Here is a 23,466-nt window from a genome sequence, read left to right on the forward strand (position 1 = left end):
CAAACTGTATATTCCAAAATGATACAAAATTGATTGTGCGTAATTTTGTAAATGAGTGACAATAAGTAACTGATAAGAATGAATATAAATTTCAAGGAAGTTAAGTTCTAATTCAAATAAAAACAGACATTTTTATTCAGGAAAACACAACCCTACATTTAGAACAGGAAATTCCAAATGAAACAGATACACACCCCTTCAAAGTATGGGTATTAACATTTTTTCACCCTCCATTACTCTCTACACCGTTATTGGTGGTTCTTGTGGTAAAGACCCATAATCTGGAAGCGGTTGCTGTTTTCCTCTTAAGTGTTTTATTAATAACTTGTTTAAAAATACTACTGCTCTGACCTCGATCGCTGATTCTTGGAGATGTTTATCATCTCCAAGACCAAAACATGAGCCAGAACTATTCGATAGGAGCTACCTTGGGCCTGCAATCCAGTGGAGGATAGGAAGAAAAAGCGTTTTTCATTCTTGGTTCATATTTGATAGCACCTCCTCAGAAGCCAAGTTTTGTTGCTAACTTTTATTCATTTTCCTTTCCAGAATGAGTTCTGAAACCATCCTTATGCAAGAGTGTTAAGGGCCTCCCAGTGCTGTACGTGTGTGGACTGACAGCTGCCTCACCAGCAAGGTCCCTCCTCAAGGAGTGTCCACTGTGCATCAGAAATGCCCAGTGCAAGGCCATGCACCTCGACAGGCTCAGTGTCCACTGAAATGAGAAGCTACACCATTTTTCTGACTCTGCAGACACTCAGCAAGTTGGTGCTAATGAGTGACAACAGGTACGAGAGTATGAGAGTCCCTCCCATTCATCTGCACATTCACTCAGCAACATGTCTCCTCTGTGAAAGGCACTGCTCCAGATGCCTGACAGCGATGATTAAGGAAGTTCTGCCTTCTGGGTACTCACAGTGCTCACCCCACAGCTCACTGCTGAGGCCAGGGGCACATGGAGCTCCCACCCTCCCTTGCATCATTTGTTCAATGGAGTGCTTTCCCCAAGACAAAGGCTAGGAAGGTGCTTTGTAAAACTGAAAAACATTTTATAGGAGCATCTCATTAAGCTTTACCTGGCCCCTTTTAATCAAACAGCAGAAAGAGGTCCTAGGAGAACAGAGAACTTTGTCCTAAACAAAAACATAAAAAAAAAACAACCCTCAATAATACCTTTGACAGATTTAAGTAAGTTGGTGGGTAGAAAAAGGATTAAAATAAAGCTGGGGAAAGAATAAAGCACCTCCTGTTCACTGCTCATGAGCATACACCTCAGTCAGCACTGATGTGTTCAGCAGCTGACTTTTACAAAAACATCCCCAACATAGAAAATAGTTCTAGGAGCAGGCACCACCCAGTAACCAAAACATTCCACTGCCTGGCCATGCACTGTCATGCTGCACCTTTAGTTTATGTTGGAGTATTTTTAGCCCATGTTCTCCCCTCTTGGCCTTACTGGCTTGCGAATGTTAAAAAGAAAGACTATGAATCACTGGCATTTCAACAACAAGAATGTCCAGCAGAAGTCTTACATAAATCCCCAAAGAGGCCACGACAGGCTCTTTCTAAGCCTCTCCAGGGCAGTGGAAAGGATCTTGGGTCCTGCATAGACTGCCTGGGGTGGGACCCTGGCAACACTATTGGCCCTCACCAAGCTCTGGTTTTTCATCAATCCCATGCTGACATCAGTGAGATCAGACACTTCATTTAGTGCTTCACTCAAAACAAGACCTTAACAGATGTCACTGATTCCTTCTATATCCATTTAACAGCATGCACTCTTATCCTATCCAGCAGGGACTTTGTGTATTCAGTCGACGGCCACTTGACTCAGTGACACAGGGTTCAGGCTCCACAGTGACAGCATCACCAAACCCAGCTTCTTAGAGATCGTCCACTGAGCAGGGGACACTGGCGCCCACTGGGGCACAAATACTCCTCTCTGGTGCCCACAGTCAAACCCAGCAGGACAAATGTTTGTGAAAAGAAAGCCAGGTAAGCTCCCGGCAGTTATGTGGCTGTATTTGCTTCATTTGGTCCTGGCAGGCTCTGCTGAAAGCTCTGAGGGCACTTTCTCACATAAGCTGCAAAGCTGCACACAGGGATTAGGACAGGGTGGCAGCACGTGACTGCCTGCTGTGTGTGGCATCGTCTGTCCAGAAAGCAAAGAACACGCACTGGGTGCCCTCTGCCAGTGCCAGGAACAACCTTAGGTGTCAGTGAGGGAACCCAGCTTTCCTCAGGAGCCTCTAGCACTTTTCAATCAGCTGGTTAAAAGATAAAGGAAACAGGGAATGGGAGGGGTGGGAGGGTGGGTGTGGTAGGAAGAATCACTATATTCCTAAAATCGTACTTGTGAAATGCTTGAAGTTTGTATTCCTTAAATAAAAGGTTTATTTGAGAAAAAAATAATAATTAAAAAAGATACAGGAAATATTAACAAGTCAAGATAGGAGAGAGGTGTGTGCATGTGTACGTACGTGCACATATGCATGTTCTAGTTTTTTTTTTTTTTTTTTTTTTTTGACAGGCAGAGTGGACAGTGAGAGAGAGAGAGACAGAGAGAAAGGTCTTCCTTTTCCGTTGGTTCACCCTCCAATGGCCGCTGCGGCCGGCGCACCGTGCTGATCCGATGGCAGGAGCCAGGTGCTTCTCCTGGTCTCCCATGCGGTGCAGGGCCCAAGCACTTGGGCCATCCTGCACTGCACTCCCTGGCCACAGCAGAGAGCTGGCCTGGAAGAGAGGCAACCAGGACAGAATCCGGCGCCCTGACCGGGACTAGAACCCGGTGTGCTGGCGCCGCAAGGCGGAGGATTAGCCTAGTGAGCTGCGGCGCTGGCCTCTAGCTTTTTATATACTAGGAAAAGTTACATTCAAAATCATCTTCGCCTTTTACTTTCTTCTTTCTGGCAAAAAGACCTATTCATGCTAGCCAAAATAGGGTGGTCTCTCCAAGTTATGACCTCCCTTGCCCCGCCTTTTACTACTACGCAGTAATAAACACATGGTCTATAACCCATAAGTAATGGCAAGTGCCTCTCCAGGGGCAGTTCCAGTTTAGGGAAGACCTTTAAAAAGAAAGCTGGTACAGAAAAGCATGGAAGTGGAACTCTAACTTCCCACAGAGACGTAGGCAGAGGAGCCATTGGAAAAGATACCATCTTCCCAGAGCATGAGGGCGGAGGGAGAGATGGGGTTAGTAGAAGCAGCTGTACCTGTGAATCCTGGGGAGCAGACACAACTGTAGCGATTGATGCCATCCACACAGACTCCATGGACACAAGGGCTGCTCGCACAGTCATCAAAGTTGATTTCACAATTGACTCCTGCAAAGGGAAAACCAGGAATCCATTACCACAGAACCACCAGTGCTTTCTGCTTGTCATGCTACCTGTTCCGAGATCTCAGGAGAACCCTGCCAGTCCTGTGCAGAATCATACAGCAGCTCTCAAAACACAGTGCATTGACTCCACTTGCTCAGGGGGATCTTGAGGCCAAGAGGATTTTATTAACCACACGTAGCCATTATCTGCCTTTTCACCGTATTGACGTTCACAGGAGCACAGTGCAAAAGGAATGGAACTGAAACTACTAGCATCTCAGCAGGAATGAAGCCACCAAATGCTACGAACAGTCACTGCATTCTTCACACTCACATGCTCATAGTTAAAGATTCAAAAAAGCCAGTTTCACTTAGATTAGCTCTGGAGAACAAGTTAAAATGACTCATCTCATGGTAGTATTAAGTCCCCAGCTCTGAGTGTACATCTACAATAGGAGAATACTATTAATACAGGAATACTTGTGATGCAACAAGAATACTTGTGATGAAACAAGAAGTGCATCTAGTTCTAGGTATGTAAAGTTACTCTAGATTAGCAGTTATAGGACTGAATTATGAGCTTAAATAGCTGCTTCCTCCCCACCCCCCAATAAAACCTCTTTTAACTGAAGGAATACCTGAGAGACAAGCCAAGGTCAAACTGGACTTGAGGATTTAGCAAATATTAAGTGAAATAAATAAACCTGTCATTTTGAGGAAAACACCTGACAGCATTTTATGCCATTAAATTTGAGCTTTCAAATCAGCATGAGAGGCCGGTGCCACGGCTCACTAGCCTAATCCTCCACCTAGTGGCACCGGCATACCGGGTTCTAGTCCCAGTCGGGGCGCCGGATTCTGTCCCGGTTGCCCCTCTTCCAGGCCAGCTCTCTGCTGTGGCCCGGGAAGGCAGTGGAGGATGGCCCAAGTGCTTGGGCCCTGCATCCCATGAGAGACCAGGAAAAGCACCTGGCTCCTGTCTTCGGATCAGTGCGGTGCGCCGGCCACAGCGCACCAGCCGTGGCGGCCATTGGAGGGTGAACCAATGGCAAAAAGGAAGACCTCTGTCTCTCTCTCTCTCTCTCTCACTATCCACTCTGCCTGTCAAAAAAAAAAAAAAAAAAAAAAAGCTACTCTACAAAGAGGGTGACAGGGGGCCCCTACTCTACAAAGAGGGTGACAGGGGGCCCTAAGGGAGCAGATAATCCATATACACAAATCAGCATGAGAGTTTTTCAAGTTGCATCCATCACTGTTAGCTTGAGGCTAATTGCCAGTATCACAGCTAAACTTTCTCCTTAGTGTACTGATTTACTCCCGGTCTCTTCCAAGATACCAGGGAGGGACTGCCTATATCAACACAGGTCTAGTTATGAGTAACTAAACTAGAGTGTATCAACAACCACTGTTACCGTTATTTTGTAAAAATTCATTTATATATTTCACTATTTCTTTCATAAGAATTCAGTGATGGTTTGTGGGTATCACAGGAAAATATTTTGGTAGAGTCTAAAGAGCCTAAAAATACACCTTGCTAATAAGAATACAAACTAACAAACATTCCAAGTCACAAAGCCACATTTTCCTATGTTTAGTAATTATAACATTAGAAGTTAACTGAAACATTACTCTGCGAAAAGTCACTGCATGACTTTGCTTTAGTCCTCTCACCCAATGTGCAAGTCAAATGCTTTACATCAATTTCACAGATAACACAGGTGACTTGCACAGTGACACAGTTAGAGCAGGACAGTCAGCATCTGAGTCCTATCTCCTGGCTCCAGCACTCCATCATCTCTCTTGTTACATTTTCTTTTCTTTTTTTTAATTTTATTTATTTTATTTTTTTACAGGCAGAGTGGACAGTGAGAGAGAGAGAGAGAGAGAGAGAGAGAGAGAGGTCTTCCTTTGCCGTTGGTTCACCCTCCAATGGCCGCTGTGGCCGGCGCACCGCGCTGATCCGGTGGCAGGAGCCAGGTGCTTCTCCTGGTCTCCCATGTGGTGCAGGGCCCAAGGACTTGGGCCATCCTCCACTGTATTCCCTGGCCACAGCAGAGAGCTGGCCTGGAAGAGGGGCAACCGGGACAGAATCCGGCACCCTGAGCGGGACTAGAACCCGGTGTGCCAGCGCTGCAAGGCGGAGGATTAGCCTAATGAGCCGCGGTGCTGGCCTGTTACATTTTCTTAAAAGTTCACTTTCATTTATTTATTTCAAAGACTGAAAGACAAAGATAGCTATCTCCCATTTGCTAGTTTACTCCCAAAGTGCTACAATGGCCAGTAGTAGGCCAGGCTGAAACCAGGAGCCTGGAACTCAAGTCAAGACAGGAGTGGCACAGGAGTGGCAGGGACCCAACTAGCTGAGCTATCACCACTGGCTCTCACAATGAACTTTGGCAGAAAACCGGACAGGGGGCAGAGCCAGGACCTGTAGCCAGGCACTCCCATTTAGGGTACAAGACCTCCAAGCAGTGTCCCTACTGCTGTGCTCAGCGACCACCCCTATTCTCTATCATGACATACTATATTTCTGTGATGAATGAGGCTCTCCAGTATTACTACTCAAAAATGAAGGGGGGATTTTAGAATCCTTGGGATACGTTGGCTATCATTAAAGATGTTTCTAACCCTTGACTGACAACTCTATTTACTCCCAATCCATGAAGGCAGCTCCTTGAAGCCCTGGGATCCAGTGTGGCTGCAGTCCTATATCCATGGTTCATCAGAGCAGGACTGATGCCTAGATGAAGCCAGCCAATTGGGATTTTCTCATTGGAACACTGACCTTTGACATATATGACCTCCAGTCTACAAATCACACTGCTTCCTACAATTCTCTCCAAAGCCTCATTGTGCAATTCTTGCTTTCAATCTCTAAGAAGCTTCTGTGTGTTTTCATTGAACACTGCTTCCCTTCTGTCTGCTTGTTTATAGGCAATTCCTTAAGCTAACTCAAGTTGCTTTCTGCTAGCTGATAATGTAAGAAACTTCCTTAGAGCAATGGACCACATTAAAGCACAGGTGAAAGAAGGCACGGAATGTGACCTGGGTGGTGGATCTCACTCTAAACATCCATGAGTGAACACCACAAGTCTAGCCAGAAAACTGTGACCATCCCTCCAAACTGCAGACTGCCAGTGCAGACCACCTGATAAATGGAGGCGTCATCTTACTCTAGAACTTCAGTGTTAGCTCATCATGCCACACTTAATGGACTTTCCACCCAGGGCCCTGGCACAGGCCACCTCTCTCTCTGCCCAGTACAGACCAACGCATCTTTGTGTTGTCTGAATCTCTTTGTATTAATTCTCCAAACAGCTGCAAGAATGGACTTGGCAGGGTTCTGAGAGATTCTGGGGCATGCTTTCCAAGCTGCCTGCTGCAGACCACTCTTATTTTCTTCTGCCTTCCTCAGTGACAGCTACATACACCACTGCCCTCTCTGTCCTCCCCAGAAAACACACCTGAGACACCCGGGCACAGGGATATAATCCCAGAGAAAACACAGTGCTTGCCAAACCACCACTCACCCAGGTCTCCAGCACGTTTGCTGGCGTGGGAGTGATAGCAGAGCCTCACACGGCCCCTCTATTCTAAAGGCACCCATTCAATCGCTTGTAAATCTCTCACATTTCTTTCGCACTGCAATTTCTCATGTCTGGGGACCAGCCCGGAAGCAAGTTGCTTTTGGAAGGTTTCACAAAGATCCATTCAGCCCGTTTAGCGAGTTATCTAAATGTGGGGAGGGGGAAGGCATTCTCAGCTGTGAAGGCATGGGATGTTTTTCGTATGCTTGAGCAATTCAAAAAGGACTTTGTTTTCAAACTTGGCATGTATGAGGCCCTGGATGAAGACCAGAGCCTTTGACAAGTTTGAAGAAATGGATTTGGAAATAACAAAGTAAAATGAGGGCAGCTAACCACCTCCCCTACCTCTGCCCTCGACACAGACCATTTTCCTTAAGTCCAGAAGGAGTTTCAATAAATCACTCCCTTATATTGGCAGGTCCCCGTCTAACAAAGGCACACACTGCTTAATCTTCCACTAACGCACTTTCCTTTGATCTGGGATAGGGCACTTTTGTGTCTGTTCCACATAGTTTAGGCCATGATCATTCCTCTAATAAGTAAAACAGAATCCAGTGAGACCTGTGAAATGCTGCTGCCTGAGAAAATAACTCAGAATCTCCCCCACAAGGAGTAGCCCTTGGCCCCACAACAAGCAGCCATTCACCCAGGGTCAGAGAGCAGAAATGAAACGGCAGCTCCGCAGTCTACTTCACAGGCACCGGGATATACCACAAAGTCTGCTCTGCCTTGGAGTCCCAGCACGCCGCAGGCCCACCAGAGACAAGTGGCACAGGGAAAACGTCACGGTAAAGAGCCTGGACTGTGAGCCAGAAAGCAGACTACTGGGAGGGAGGCAGAGAAGGGGCTGAATTCATCTGGGTGGGGTTGGGCCTCAAGAAAACCAAGTTATAAGACAAGGGGTCTTTCAACTGTAAAAATGTCAAGTTTCGAAGTGGTGTGCCTCCACTGATCAAAACACACACGCACACACAATCATCAGGCTGGCAAGGCTTTGTGTCTAACGTCTCCAGTGGCCCCAGCCGTCTGCCTTTGAGATATTTATCTCTGTGGCTTTGACTGTGCTTCTCTGAATCAGGACTGCTTTTAAAGGTCTCTGAGCACATGCCAAGAAAGTCAGAACATCTGTGTTCCTTGTTTTTGAAAACCTGTGAAAGCCCCAGCCAAATATGAGCAGAGTGGGCTTACCTGACGTGCCCGGCTGACAGTTGCACTGGTAGCCGTTTACCAGGTCGATGCAGCGACCATCGTTCAAGCAGGGGCTGCTGTAACACTCGTCGATCTGGTCGCTGCAGATGGCGCCCATGTACCCAGGGTTGCAGATGCAGGTGTAGGAATCAATCCCGTCCTGGCACTGGCCGTGGTGGCAGGGATCAGGGTCACAGTTGTCGATGTTCTCCCCACACAACACACCAGTGAAACCTTGGGGGAGGAATCCACCAAGGAAATTACAAAACAAGGCAGACGTGCCACACCTGAGCCCAAGTGTAGCTACCTCCATTTACCCTGCACACCCCATGACTGCAGCAGTGAAGATGGCTGGGCTTGAGCAACAGGAACTCCCTGCTGGACTCAGGAAGCAGGACGGAGGAGCTGTGCTAGAGGTGAGAGCCCTCGTCAGATGTGCGGAACTGAAATTCCTCTGTGACTGAAGAGTGTTTCACTGCGTCCTCATGTCTCACCAAGCTTCAGAGAGAAACAGCCTCAGGGCTGCTCGTTGACAGGTTTGTGTCTTATTCCCTTCCTCCTAAACCCAAAATATTCGTGGTCTCAACTCCCCAGCTCTGCAGCAAGAACGTGTCTTTATCCCTCTCAACCCCTCCCAGAGGGCTGTGCATATCTATTAACCTATTCATAAACACTTGTGGAATAAAGTGATGAGCCTTACAAGCATTCAAGGCTTGAACCTTTTCCTCCTCTCTGTTAAACCTTAGTCAGAGTTGTGCAGCTCTCTCCAGTGAAGCTCATCCTCCACGAGGAGGCTCTGGCCAGGGGAAGAGTAACCTCAGACTTCTCCAACATGCAGCAAAGCATGACAAAAGAAGGGGGAGGTAAATGACTCCTCTGGGAGGGCCTGATCTGAACAGGTCTAGCAACAGAAATATTAACTTCCTGCACTAGCAACAGAAGTCATCAACAAGGCCCCAAACATTCCCAATTAGAGCTTGCACCTGCCAGTCACATACCTGGCTCTCAAGTACACTGAGTGTCTCAGGCAGAAAACTGCACTTGCAGACATTCGGCCCTTAGGTTTTTGGGCCTTCTCTTAGTCATCTGCCTCAAGAAACACAGAGACAGGCCTCCTGCTGAGAAGCCCCAGTGAAAAATAGCTTTCGACTGAGATTCTTCTCTTTCCCAAAGGAGTCTAGCAAACCAGCTGGAAACCCACTTTGCCAAAATCTGTCCCAGAAAGACATGGACACCAAATGGGAATTTCTGAGCCAGACTTTGATTGTGGTAGGGAAGGAGGCAGGTGTTGCAAGAGGCGACAAGAGAGCAGCAGAAAAGTCTGCTGGCAAAGCTCTCTTTAAACACAGAGCAGCGCCTGGATGTGGAATGGCCTGGCAAAGCAGCCAGGAGAAGACAATCATCTACATGGTTTAGAGAGACCTCCCAGGGACCCAACGTGGGAGCAGCAGCCTACCTGTGGCACACTGGCACTCATAGCCATTCGGGTGATCGATGCACTTTGCCCCGTTCAGACATGGAGTACTGGAGCAGTCATCAATATCAATCTGGCACACTGGCCCAGTAAAACCTTAAAAAGGCACAGCAACAAGTCAGAGGAGCATCCTGTGTCTTCCTTCACTATGAGATGATGCCCAAGGAAGGTGGGTTAGGGCACTGGCTGGGCTTTTGCCTTTGGGTCAATAAACACAGAATGCTTCTCCCCAGCAGGGAACTGGAGTGAAGTGGGTAAGTTTCAGGGAACAGAGGCACCTGTGGTATGTCTCCACCACTGTATTGCACAGCACAAATTTCACTTCCAGGATAGCAAGGGAGGGCTGTAAATAGTACAGGTGGAGCCTTCAAACACACAACTGTAGCTTCAAAGGCAGAAGGGAACTTCCCTCTGAAGAAACATTGGGAGGGCTCCAGTCTGTGGCAGACCATGTGGCACATGTTCAAAACAGCTTGTGGAACAAAGGAGAGACACAGCATCTTGGGAACCACTGACATATGTTGTCTGTTTCTGGACTCCGGGCTCACAGAGTGAAGCTGTCTAAAAGTAATAATCTCACAGAAGAGCTTCAAGAGTATGAGCCATGGGGAAAATAATAAAGTCCTGAATGGCCTACAACTAGGGCTTGTAGGGGGCATGGAAATATACACAGACTGAGAGGTCATGGACCATTCAAGAACAGACTTGGACTTCTGGCCACAAAGGATTTGGAAGATATACTAGCTAAAACAAATTCCCTATTTCTATACACACACACTCCTCTCACCAAGTACTCACTTTAATGATTTCCTCATGTGCAGCCCACACACATTCTCACCCTCCTCCTTCCCCTGTGGTCACTCAGCTTTGTGCATTAAAAGGAAACAAGGGCAGGCAGCGGGCACTTACCAGGTGGACAGAGACATTGGAAACGATTGACTTTATCCACACATTGCCCATTGTTCACACAAGGGTTGCTCTGACATTCATTTATCTCCAGTTCACAATGTACACCTTTGAAACCTGAACAAAATGGGCCACACAAGTAGTTTACAAAGATAGAAGGTCATATTCCAGCCAAGAAAACATAAATCTGCAATGATAGCTAACCTCTATCATGTACATTTTCTGCAAAGTAACAAGGGATTCTACTGTGATGGGAAATCATCCCCATAAGTAAATCAGCAGGACATGGGGCTAGAACCGTAGTGTAGTGGGTAAAGCTGCTGCCTGTAGTGCTGGCATCCCATATGGGCACTGGTTTGAATCCTGGCTGCTCCATTTCCAATCCAGTTTCCTGTTAATGTGCTTGGGAAAGCAGCTGAGGGCGACCCAAGTCCTTGAGTCCCTGCACCTGCGTGGGAGACCTGGAAGAAGCTCCTGGCTCCTGGCTTTGGATTGGCTCAGCTCTGGCCGTTGCAGCCACTTGGGGAGTGAACCAGCAGATGGAATCTCTCTCTTTCTGTCTCTACCTCTCTTTGTAACTCTTTCAAATAAATAAAATAAATCTTAAAAAAAAAAAAAAGAATGAGAGGACAGAAATATTGCTACTGTGAAGAGGAAGATGTTATCCCCAAAGACACTGGAAAGACCCATGTAAGCAAAGCCACATGTTCTGTGACCATTGCATGCTTTCTGGACAGTGCCAGGCTCACACTGTTCCCACTCTCTGCTCCTCAAGACCAGGTGAGCTGGAGCTGCTGTTGCTCTCAGGGTACAGGTGAAGGTGGGAGGGCTACAACGGTGGGCACCATGGACGAGGTAGAACAGCTAATGTTAGCCATCGTTTCAGGCTGGATTTGGCTGTGTCCTCTGAGGATACAAGAGACAATCTCTCCAGAAGTGCTCCAGAACACAACTATACATGTGCCTTACTTTGGATAAATAGCAAGTTCCTTTATAAATATGGGGAAATTTTATTTCTACTCAGGAATACCATATAGTATTTATAATATATCAGGGGATCAGAAATGTTTGACATTTAAAGCAGTCGTTTAAGTAAATTGCTTCTAAACTTTTCTATTACATGGAGTTGGATTTCGACATACTGGCTTGATTAATTTGGTCTACATAGCTTTAAAAATTCCAACACTGCCTTCTTCTCTAAGGAATGGGTTTGCCTAGCAACCTGACTCCCTACAGCCCCCACTCAACACTGGAGGTTAAATGCTGACAGAGCACATAGCATTGCTACAGGGTACTCAGAGCTCCACTAAGAGAAATACAGCGCAGCCTCTCTCTCTAAACCCCAACCGTAATGAGCCCATTCACCTGGCATGCACAAACACGTGAAGCCTCCAATCTTATCCAAGCAGGTGGCGTCATTCTGGCAGGGGTCTGAATGGCACTCATTGATGTCCATCTCACAGCGAGGTCCTGCATAGCCCTTCAGACACTCGCAGTAGAAAGCGCCATCTGTGTTCATGCATTTTCCTGCGTGCTCACAAGGATTGCTATTGGCTGTAAGACACAAGTTCCAATTACTGGGATCCAAGCAGTTGACAGAGTTTTCACAAATGTGAACTACAGAAGGGCAGCTGATGGTTACAACACCAGGGCCATATTCAAAAAACACATTCTCAATTTTCTATTTTCCTCCCTAATTTAAAAATTAGGTAAAATTAGGGTAACCTAATTAGTAAAATTAGGGTAACCTCCTCTCTTATGCATCTCTGCCATTCTTTTGTCTTACCTGTCCCTGAAGTCAGGCTTTACACTCAAAATCACGTACAGAATAACCATATATTTAATTCCCTGGATGGAACACACGTTTATGCTGAAAAGGTAAGTTGTGAAGTCTGGGCATAGAATGGGACAAATCCGAGGTTTGGACATAACATGCTGCTACAGTAAGATGTGCTTCACTTCAAACACTTGCTAAGCCAGAGAGACACTCTGAGGAAGAGGGAAGGTTCTCTGTACTCACCCATGGTACATTCATCCACATCTTCTGTACAGTCAGCACCTTTGTAGCCCTGTGGGCAGGTGCAAATATACTGCCCGTTCAGAGGGTTGGTGTCACACAGTGCCCCCTTGTGGCAAGGGTTGCTGATGCATGCATCATCCAGATGACACAAGAGACCTGTTGCAAGGTAGGGCAAAGGAGAACACAGAAAATGTCCCTCACTTGAGAAGGAGTTTTCTCATTTACCATAGAGGGAAAACTTTATAAGCAGTTCATCAAAACCCCAACATGGAGCTGTAGAGGCAACCTCCTCTTTGCCTGATCCTACCTTGGGGATGTTCTGTAGTCATCAGCAAAGCAACTGGCTGCTCTGGACAACCCGAGTGCTCTGACCTTGAGCCCTCAGCTGGGCTCTCCTCCAGCGCACAGCCATAAACAGGACAGAAAATAAAGGAGAGAGGAAAATGGAAACAGCCTCCAAACAGTATAACAGAGATCAAGTAAGAATAGAAGATGTCCAGCTTTATTTGAATTAAGATAAGCAAGAAACAATGTTTAGCATAAGTACATCTCAAATATCCTATGCATCTTGTATTTTATCTGGCATTTTGCTTCCCTCAAATCATTATACCTGGTGATCATGGGGTCACTAGCATTTCAGGAGCCTCAGAAGAAAAGGCCACTGAACTTTATCAGCATCTACCTCAGCAGACTTGCAATAGCAACAGCATTCCTGCCTGAGGTGCCCCCAGGTCTCTGAAGATATTATAAGCTTCCTGTTTTGTAGAGTTCACATGGGAACTGGATTTTCCAGTCTGCAATTAACTTAAGAACAGCTAGCTAAGTCATCTTCCACAAAGCTGTGGGCAGAACCTTTGGAAAGGCATCGACAGAACGTTACAGAATTTCTGGGCAGAAAGTCCTTTCTTCCGCCACATCCATCCTCCACGTTGCTCTCCTATTGAGAATCAGAAGCTGCTAAACTGAGAGGCTATAGCAATGTTAACTTTGTGGTCTGTAAATTTGCTCCCTTAGAGGAACATTTTCACAGTCACTGAGGGTGGAAATGTACTTAAATGCATCTCTCCTGCCAACTCCTTCTGAGTAAATGGATTATTTCTGCTTAAAGTCCATTTACCCAGTTATTAGTCATTTTGTCTTGATTTCTAACGTGAGTTTCAGTCTCAGTTCAGCAGATGTTCCAAAGACAAGTTACTTTTTTGTTTTTGAAATGAAAAACTGAAGTATACAGTGTCAACATGAAAGCCCAAGTCCTAAGAAAAAGTTCATGGCACTTTGGCTAACGGAATACATTTCCAGAAGAGCACCCAAGAGATAACAGAGCCATCAAGTGGCAGAGAAGAAGGCAGAAGTCCTGAATGCTCACCCACACACCCCCTTCCCTGTTCTCCAGCTCTGTCCTCTGTGGGTCTTACCTGCCTTTCCCTCTGGACACATGCAAGAGAAGGAGGCCACGCGGTCAATGCAGGTGGAGCCCGGGGTGCAGGAGGCGAAGGCACAATCATCAATGTTCTCACTGCAGTCATCTCCGCTCCAGCCATTAACACACACACAGCCATAGTCCCCATTGCGGTTGGTGCAGGTACCCCCATTCTGACAGGCGTTGGGTTGCAGCAGGCACTCATCCACATCCTCTGTGCAGAACTGCCCTTTTGGGGGGGAGAAGAGTCTCTGATTAGGGCTCTGAAGTATCAAAGGATTAGCAGCACGCCAGCCCTGTGCACTTCTCACCCTCGCATGACCTGCCTAAACTCAAGGCAGGCAGAGTTCGTAGCAGACCAGGCCCTCACATGATTTTTAAAGCCAACTTGAGCCATCCAAATGATATTAATTCCAGGCAAGTCACTTCAAGGATGGAAGATACCAGAGACTGACAACAAGAGAATTTAATCAGCCTATCAAAGAGAAGATAAGATCTGCTGGACCCGTGACTTGGCTAAACTCCTGGGTCAATGAATACATAATCCAAAAGAACAAGGAGAGAAGAGACTAAGTGATTAGCAAGGAAAGGAATAATGAAAAGGAACTTATGTATGAAAACATTATGGCAACTGTTCTCTACCTTGACTTTATTAATATCAACATCCTGGCTGTGACATTATAAAATAGTTTTGGAAGATGTTGTTACCACTGGGAGACACTTAGTAAAAGGCTACAGGGTCCCTTCGAATTACCCTTTACCATCATTTGTGAAGTGACAATGATCTAAAAATAAAGAGTATAATTTTAGAGGGTCGGCATTGTGGCTTAGTAGGTTAAGCTGTGGTCTGCAATACCAGTTATCCCATATGGACACCAGTTCGAGTCCCAGCTGCTCCACTAAATTCTTGGGCCCCTGCATCTACATAAGAAACCTGAATGAAGCTCCTGGCTTCTAGTTTTGGCCTGGTACAACCCTCACCATTGAGGTCATTTGGGCCATGAATCAGTGGACTGAAGATCTTTCTTTCTGCCTCTCTTCTTTTTTGACAGGCAGAGTGGACAATGAGAGAGATAGAGAGAAAGGTCTTCCTTTTCTGTTGGTTCACCCCCCAAGTGGCTGCTACGGCCAGCGCGCTGCGGCCAGTGCACCGTGCTGATCCGAAGCCAGGAGCCGGGTGCTTCTCCTGGTCTACCATGTGGGTGTAGGGCCCAAGCACTTGGGCCATCCTCCACTGCACTCCCGGGCCACAGCAGAGAGCTGGACAGAATCCGGCGCCCTGACTGGGACTAGAACCTGGGGTGCTCGCACCACAGGTGGAGGATTAGCCTATTGAGCTGCGGCGCCGGCCTCTCCTCTTTCTCTCTGTAACTCTGTCTTTAAAATAAGCAAATAAATCTTCTTTAAAAAAAGTGTAATTTTTTGAATGCTGGGGCAAACAAGTTAGTAACAAGAAATGAAGGACAATGAAATGCCCTGGCAATGTATGCACACGCAAGGCAAGCCAAGAGCAGTGAGACTGGGCACATTGCTCAGCCCGAAGCACCCAGTCTTAACGGATGCGGACTTCTGGACCAAGACACAGAAAGTCCTCCCAGCGTGACAGGAGACGAAACGAGCAACATGAGAGTACTGTGGACATGCTGCAGGGAGACCATGGTGACAACAGGGCCACGGCAAAGGCTCTCAGGACCCCTACAGCATGTCTCCAACCTACCAAAACTCTGAGTGACAAAAGCAGTTTAGTACCAGGCCACCTGGGCTGTAAAACAAATTAATGAATTGGTCCTGTTGGAAGGGCTTTTAAAACCAATTTAGAGTGCAATCAAAGGAACTATAATTAAGAACATCTGAATTCTCTAAAACATGACTTGCTGAAACTCAAAAAAAATGTCAAGATGTCCTTTATTCTTTAAAATAAAAAAAAAAACTTTAACAATAATTCAAAAAAGCCTGTTCTGTTGAAGAGGCTTCTCAATGAAAAAGTAAATGAGAAAATGCCAAGGCTCTCCACTAGTGCCTGGAGAGCTTAACAATTCAAGAGACTCATGCATTTTCAGAAGGCTTACAATATGCCCAGCTGTGTACACACCACCACTGGCAGCCACTAGTTGAATCTGACATAACCTAACTAACCACCTATTGTTTTACTCCTATCAAACTTTTTCCTCCATTACTACTGAGCCAACATCACTCTTTCACACTTATTGGTTACACATCCATCTCCCACCACATGGATGTAAGGAACCTCAGTGTTCCTTACAGGGGTCATTTGTATATTCCCAGCAAAGAGCCCACTGCCTAGTAGGGCAAGACTATGTGATGTCTCTGGGACACTGAGCCCGGCATTCCCCTCTGTGTTACTCTTCCCACCACATCTACATAATCACTCCCTCCTAGCCACAGCTGACTGATCCTCCTGGGCATCTGATCCAAGTTACATCACTGTGGCTCTTTCCTGAATTGTTGGACTAGGAACACTTTGCCACCTGGACTCAGAGGGAAAAGTAGCTTAGCCAGCAATGACAGTGATAAGGATGAAACAAACATCTGCTGATGCCTTGTTGCTCCTGAAGCCCAATGGTGTCAGCCATCCTGACAGACGTCTTGTGCAGCAGTTTTCCTGATTTAAGACAAGGCCCTGCCAATTCCAACCCAAATATTAACGAATACAAAGGGAAGGAGTGAGGGAGTGAATGAGAAAGTGAGGCAATTAGTGAAGGAATGAGGGAGCGTGTGAGTGAGGAGGGAGGAAGGGAGTGAATGAGGGAGGGAGTATGTGAGTGAGAGAGGCAGTGAACGAATGAGGCAGTGAGTGAGAGTGAGTGAGGAAAGGAGGCAGGAGGTGAATAAATGCATTTGGATGGGAGGAAAGCAGGCGGTGGATTCAAGGGTTTGCATCTTTCCCGAGCAGATGATGTCATTTATTGCAGAAGACTTTGCTCCATTACAGGGCTAGCAGAAACACTACCTCAAAATGATGACAGCTGTGTTAATATGATGCAGCTGGGGTCGAGAAATAAAAATACCAAGAAGTAGGTGAAGAGCAATTGGGACCGACGCTGGGCACAGCAGGTTAAGCTGCCGTCTATAACACTGGCATCCTATGTGGATGCCGGTTCAAGTCCTGAGTGCTCCACTTCCAGGCCAGCTCCCTGCCAGTGTGCCTGGGAAAGCAGCAGAGGATGGCCCATGTTCTTGGGCCCTTGCACCCATGTGGGAGACTTGGGTGAGGCTCCTGGCTTTGGCCTAGCCCACCTCTGGTTGTTGTGGCCATTTGGGGACGAGCCAGAGGGTGGAAAGTCTCTCTTTTCTCTCTCTCCCTCTTTCACTGTAAACCTTTCAATTAAATAAATAAATTGAAAAGGAGAGAGCTAGCTATTGAAACCAGGAAAACTGCTGTGTCTTGTCTATTATACTTACCCTAACTTATATATCTGCCCTGCCCCTGAACCAAAGTGACTCAGGGAATGTCAGCAATTTTTATGGTTTTCTTCTTTGTTTGAGGTTCTATGGCAATTCTAAGGCACTGTTTGTTTAAAACTATTTCATATGCATTTCTTATACATTATAGTACCCAGAGACTTAAAAGTGTTCTAAGACAGATGGAATAAATAAAACAATGCTCAAAATGGAAATGTGGTACTCTTGGGAAAGGAAACCAATAGCACTGATTGCCTACTATGCAACAGGCACTATGCTTAGGCTGTTACAAAAGTTATCTCATTTACAACTGTGGACACAGACTCAGAGTGGCCAACTAACTTTCCCGTGTGAGAAAGTACAGTAAACCTGGGATTTGAACTGGGGCTGTCTGACTTTAAAACTTATGAAGATTTGAGGTGTGAACCTGACCATAGCAAACCATCTCTGCATGCCTCCGTTTTCCCAAGTGCACACAGATGGGGAAGTAGAGAGGATGGAGTAGGTGAGAACTAAAATCATGACTCACATAAGATTACTGGAAAAACTTATGACTTCAAACTCTTGGGCAAGACAGAAATGTAATTTTGGGTTCAGTTCACTATTTTTTGGACAAGACTGATTTTTGGAAATTAGAGGCTTTCACTGAATACCTTAGGACTATGTATTTGTTAGACACTGTTTGTTAGAGACATGAAATCTAGAGATTCAAGAGCATACTAGTTTATAAATAATTTTCTACAGGATGAATCATTATTTCCCTAAGGTTCAGGCATGTTTCTCCAGAACATTTCCTCCCAGCCTCATTTCTGCCAGATTTTTTTTTCTTTCTTATTACAATTTTATCAACAAGCTCTAAAATTCAAAACATAGCAAATAGTAACCAGGATGGCTACAGGAATTGCTTGTTCCAAAATCCCCAATGAGATGTCCACTAAGATACTGAACTCCCTTCATGTCACCACCCATTTGGCCCAGGAGAAACCGAATGCAGAAGCCTAAAACCAAAAATTTAAAGCCCCAGAAGGTCAATAAACATCCCAGGTTCACAGAGTTTGCAAATGGGAGTGCTGTCATTCAAATCCAGATCAATCTGACTAGACTTAATGCTCCTTTACTGCACACAGTTGAGCATCCCACTCAGGAATGGTTAACAGGATCTACAGACCAGGTTCCCGACCACAGTGTCTTAAAGCACACTCAGAAAACATAGATGCGTATGACAATGAAAGAAGATTCTTTGCAAGAAGTAATAAAGGCAGAAGGTCACAAACATTAGGCCAGGAAAAGTTCCTGGTGATCATCTAGAGGTATTAGATGTGTTGTCAAAGGACATTTGGCTTTACCCACTGCTCCATGGCAAGGTAACAGCAGACAGGGCTAGCAGGAGAAGGTTTACTGACAGAGCTAGCTTAGGGCTAGCTCAGGAAGCCATCAAAATGACTATATGATATTCTTTGTCTGGTATTTAAAAATAGAAAAAGTAAGAGGCTTAGACTCTGAATATGAATTCTGAACTTGATACAAGTGAAGGATGGGGTTGGGGGGAGACATGATCAACACTGTGTCTGAAGATTAGTGTACATGGAACGTAGGAAGAACTGCAAGCAAATGACTTTCTGAGAGTAGAGGGAGGGGGAGAAAGCACTAAGTTATAAGCTACCTAGCTACCTAGCTAATAAAGTCCTCTGGTGAGAGGAGCAAGCTGTGTTGTTTCCAAGCCCCACCAAGCTACTAAATCACCCATTTAAACAAGTCTGAGCATGCAGTACCATCTGTCAACACAGACTTCGCTGTTGCACTCCCAAAATACATTGCACAAACCTCAGTTAGGCAACTTTTCAGGGGCAATAATTACCCCTCTTCATAATTTCCCCCTGACAAACACGGCAGGGCACTGCCATTTAACATAGGCTCTATGGTAGTGGACTTATTAGGTCCTTTCCATCTCCTTCTGGCAACAGAGAAAGAAAATAACTGGCTTTTAGACACTATCCTGCCTAATGCTGCCGTGAGGGTGGAGTACTCTAGCAAGAAACGTAATGCCAGCAAATCTTTGGTGGACACCTTGAACACCAAGAGCCACCTTGCAGTCACTGACAATCTGCTGGATAATCACTTTTGCCCTATACTCAAATTCAGTCCCCTCCTTCATGTATTTCACTCTAGCCACAATGGCCTACAAGTTGGTTAAGTTCCGGGGACGGCACTGTGGCGCAGTGGGTTAACATCCTGGCCTGAAGCGTCAGCATCCCATATGGTTTGAGACCCGGCTGCTCTACTTCCAATCCAGTGCTCGGCTGTGGCTTGGGAAAGTAGTAGAAGATGGCCCATGTTCTTGGGCCCCTGCACCCATGTGGGAGATCTGGAAGAAGCTCCTGGCTCCTGCTTTGGATCGGTGCAGCTCCGGCCGTTGTGGTCATCTGGGGAGTAAACCATTGGATGGAGGACCCCTCTCTCTCTCTCTCTCTCCCTCTCTCTGCCTCTCCTCTCTCTGTATAACTGTGACTTTCAAATAAATAAATAAATCTTTTTTTTTTTAAATTTAAGTTCTAAAAAGAAATTAAGTTCTTTCCTACCTCAGTGCCTCTGCAAACACAGTTCTCTCCATATGAAACATTCTTCCCCATCTTATTCTTAGGCCTAGCTACTTCTCATCCTTTAGACCCCTTCTGTAACTTAAATAGGTCTCCAAATACACATCTACATCTCATTCTCCACTGCATCTATTGCCTTCAACTCACACTGGCACATATCACAGGCTATAAGTTTATTCCTACTTATTCCACCACTAGACAATAAGCTCTATGAGGGCAGGAACTGAGTCTGTCATTGACATCAGTATACACACCACATACTATACTTGATACTTGGAAACAGTTCTTAGCATATAATCAAAAAAGCTTATTTTACAGATGAGGAAACTAAGAACAGATATGTACAGTAACTTGCTGAAGACTGCATAGATAATTAGAAGGAGAATTAGTAATACAACTGAGAAACAGAAATAGATGTTTTAAAATGATTTATAGTATTTGAAAGGCAGGGTTGGAGAAAGAGAGAAAAAGAGAGAAAGAGAGAGAGACTGAGAGAGATCTTCCATTTGCTAGTTTACTCCTCAAATGTCCTCAATAGCTGGGACTGGACAGTGCCAGGCCAAAGCCAGGAGCACTGAACTCCATCTGGGTCTCCCACATAGGTACAGAGGCCCAAGAACTTGGACCATCTTTCTCTTCTTTCTCAGGCACATTAGCAGGGAGCTAGATCAGAAGAGAAGCAGCTGGAACTCGAACCAGTGCTCTTATGAGATGCCAGAGTGGCAGTTGGAGGCTTAACCCATTGTAACACAATACTGGCTCCAAAGAAATGAAGTAGGTAAGTGCTGAAAATGACTTTGGGAGTGTGAGAATACTGCAGATAAAGTTAATTTTCAAATGGGAAGGAGCATCTGAGCTGACTATTGAGGAACAGGGTAGGACTGAAAAAATTAGAGGAAGAGGATTACAGTCTAGTAGTGCTACGAATGAAGATGACACTATTAATCCACCACTAGTAAAATAAGTTCCCTGTATTGGTTTTGCAGGAGCATTAGCCATTTTCATGAAGATCTTTTCTTATTGTCCTATCCTATGGTTTTAAAACCACATGATGAGTAAGGTTATGGGAACAGTTTGTGGCAGCAAATACAACAGAGTGAAACTAAGGGGTCTACACTGAAATGGAAACCATGCCCTGGGCCTCATCAGTGTGATACTCCTGCCAAGGGGAACATGGACCACCAAACAGATACCATTTATGAGCCATAACATTCAGGACACAAACAGCTTGTAATGGCTCTCTCAAGGTACCACAAACAAACCATCAATCTGACCTGAACTTACAAGTGACTGGGCAAAGGGAAGAGAACAACAAAAGAAAAAAAAAAAAAAAAGAAAGGAATGATTGCTGAGCTTCAGCATTCAGTGAAGCAGCCCTCACTCTTCTCAGTCATCTCTCAACTGTGAAGCCTGTGGGAAAGAGTTTTATCACATCAGTGGTCTTGTTAAGGGTCAAGTCTCATTGCAACAATAATCCCTACATGAGGAACATATGAAAAATGAGTTTGGCTGGCCCTTGACCTGACCCTGCTACCTTCTCGTCTATGGTTAAGTCAAGATAATTCAGTCTCCAATATATCCTTCAAATGAGCAGTCACCCAAGCTCCTGAGTTCATATCTTTCCCTATCAAAACAGAGCATTCTTAAAACCTATATCCTATGAAATCTGTGCTCTATACACATATTTTTAAAATTGTATTGCTCAAGTTAAAAACAGAGGACACGCTTGACTGTCCTACAACCTGCTGGGACCAAAGCTAACTGCATATATTCTATATATCACTGAATTTACAGAGCCTGCCTCATGAGAGAATTGCTATGCAAGTATAGAGATATGCAAGTATATGGATATGCAAGTATATTAATATATATACTTGGCCTGGGGGGATGGAAGTGGCTAATGGGTAACGTGGTTGTGGAAAGGAGACACAGGTAAATGCAAGAATTTCAAGGATTTACCCACTAACCCTAGACATCATCTTGTTTACCAAATTCTTCAAAGATGCATTTACCCTATTTCATGGCCAATGCATTTCCTAAAGAGCCACCAGGAAGATAGGAGCATGCAAACTACATTATGCCACTTGCCACTTCAAATCTCCTGATGACTTCGCTTGCATTTAGGATAAAATTCTAACAGCTATCTTTGTTTCCTGAATACCTCTCCAGACTCTTACCTTGAAACATTACTAGCTCCAGGCATTCGGGGTTTTATTCACTTTTCAAATTAACTTTTATTCACTCTCTCAAATTTCTAGCACATTTATTCCCTGTGCCTGTAACTCTTATCCTTACCTTAAATAATTCCTACTCAATGCCTATACTTGAGAAATGTTATTTGCTGAGTAAGGTCTTATCTGCCAGTTACTAAACACAATTAGTTCTGTTTTTTTTTTTTTTTAATAAAGATTTATTTGAACGACAGAGTTACAGAGAGAGGTAGAGACAGAGAGAGAGGTCTTCATCCACTGGTCCACTCCCCAGATGGCCGCAACGGTTGGAGCTGCGACGATCCGCAGTCAGGAGCCAGGAGCATCCTCTGGATCTCCCATGTGGGTGCAGGGGCCAAAGGACTTGGGCCATCTTCTACTGCTTTTCCAGGCCATAAAAGAGAGCTGGATTGGAAGAGGAGCAGCTGAGACTAGAACCGGCCTCCATATGGGATGCCAGCCCTTCAGGCCAGGGCTTTTACCCGCTGAACCACAGCACCTGCCAGTTCTGCCTGTTAATACAGTCTCCTGATATCCTCTATTCTTCCTGCAAGAACTCTGTTACAGTTCAAAAATTTACAGACAATTATAGGATTTAGATCTGTTTCTCACTACTATCTACTTCATAGACCACAGTTTCAAGAATAGACGCTCCTTCTCCATCACTGAATCCCCAGAAGTTAGCACAGTGCCCAGCTAATATTTATTACAAAGTGCTCAATAAACATGTTTTTAAATGAATGTTTATCTCTTTGTGTTATCTTACCTAAGCATCTTAATCCCAAAATAATAGCAATTTTTCAAACTAACCCGTTAAATAGCAACAAAAATTGTGTCTATCTGGTTCATATCCTAAAGTTTCTGTCACCTCCTTATCTACATTCACCAGTCAACACATAAACTTCTCATCCCAAGCTCCCTCCTTAGTATCTGAACTCCATCTCATTTGTACCACATCCAAGTTCACCTTACCTTTGCCCACTAATTCTTCAATCCTACATTACAATGGACACTTCCCTTCCTTGGCTGAAATGTAAGCTTTCCCTAAAGACACTATCCCATCTCAGTCAACCCTCTCCAGCAGAGCTCCTGTGGTCCTCCACTTCCAGAAACTGCCACCTGCATCAAACAGTGCAGGAGATAACTGATTTTCTCTTTGTTTCCCAATGCCATTACTAACATCAAACAGTAAACATATATGTATTGAGTTATTCCTAGGTGCTAGACACAGTAGTAAGTGCTCTACATTGACTGTCAAATGTAATCGTCACATATAATTAATTAGCCTAGTTTACCAGATACAGTACAAACCCGGTCCA

General features: G+C 45.2%; 1 protein-coding gene across 2 annotated transcripts in view; it reads right to left on the reverse strand.

Moving 5' to 3' along the window:
- The window catches only part of NOTCH2 (notch receptor 2), a 175,109-nt gene that overhangs the window by 44,340 nt on the left and 107,303 nt on the right, over positions 1 to 23,466 (reverse strand). Inside the window, exons 6-12 of one of the 2 annotated variants that reach the window (XM_089300080.1) lie at positions 13,913 to 14,146; positions 12,498 to 12,653; positions 11,843 to 12,031; positions 10,481 to 10,594; positions 9,554 to 9,667; positions 8,098 to 8,331; positions 3,216 to 3,326 (exon numbers count right to left, since the gene is read on the reverse strand). In XM_089300080.1, the coding sequence (XP_089156206.1) occupies positions 3,216 to 3,326; positions 8,098 to 8,331; positions 9,554 to 9,667; positions 10,481 to 10,594; positions 11,843 to 12,031; positions 12,498 to 12,653; positions 13,913 to 14,146 (1,152 nt within the window). Of the gene's footprint in view, positions 1 to 3,215; positions 3,327 to 8,097; positions 8,332 to 9,553; positions 9,668 to 10,480; positions 10,595 to 11,842; positions 12,032 to 12,497; positions 12,654 to 12,804; positions 12,959 to 13,912; positions 14,147 to 23,466 lie in introns of those variants that run through there. The other variant, XM_089300081.1, reaches the window with a different exon arrangement.

Source organism: Oryctolagus cuniculus, chromosome 7 (genome assembly GCF_051225735.1).
Source record: "Oryctolagus cuniculus isolate XC-2025 breed Fujian yellow rabbit chromosome 7, ASM5122573v1, whole genome shotgun sequence".
NCBI lineage: Eukaryota > Metazoa > Chordata > Mammalia > Lagomorpha > Leporidae > Oryctolagus > Oryctolagus cuniculus.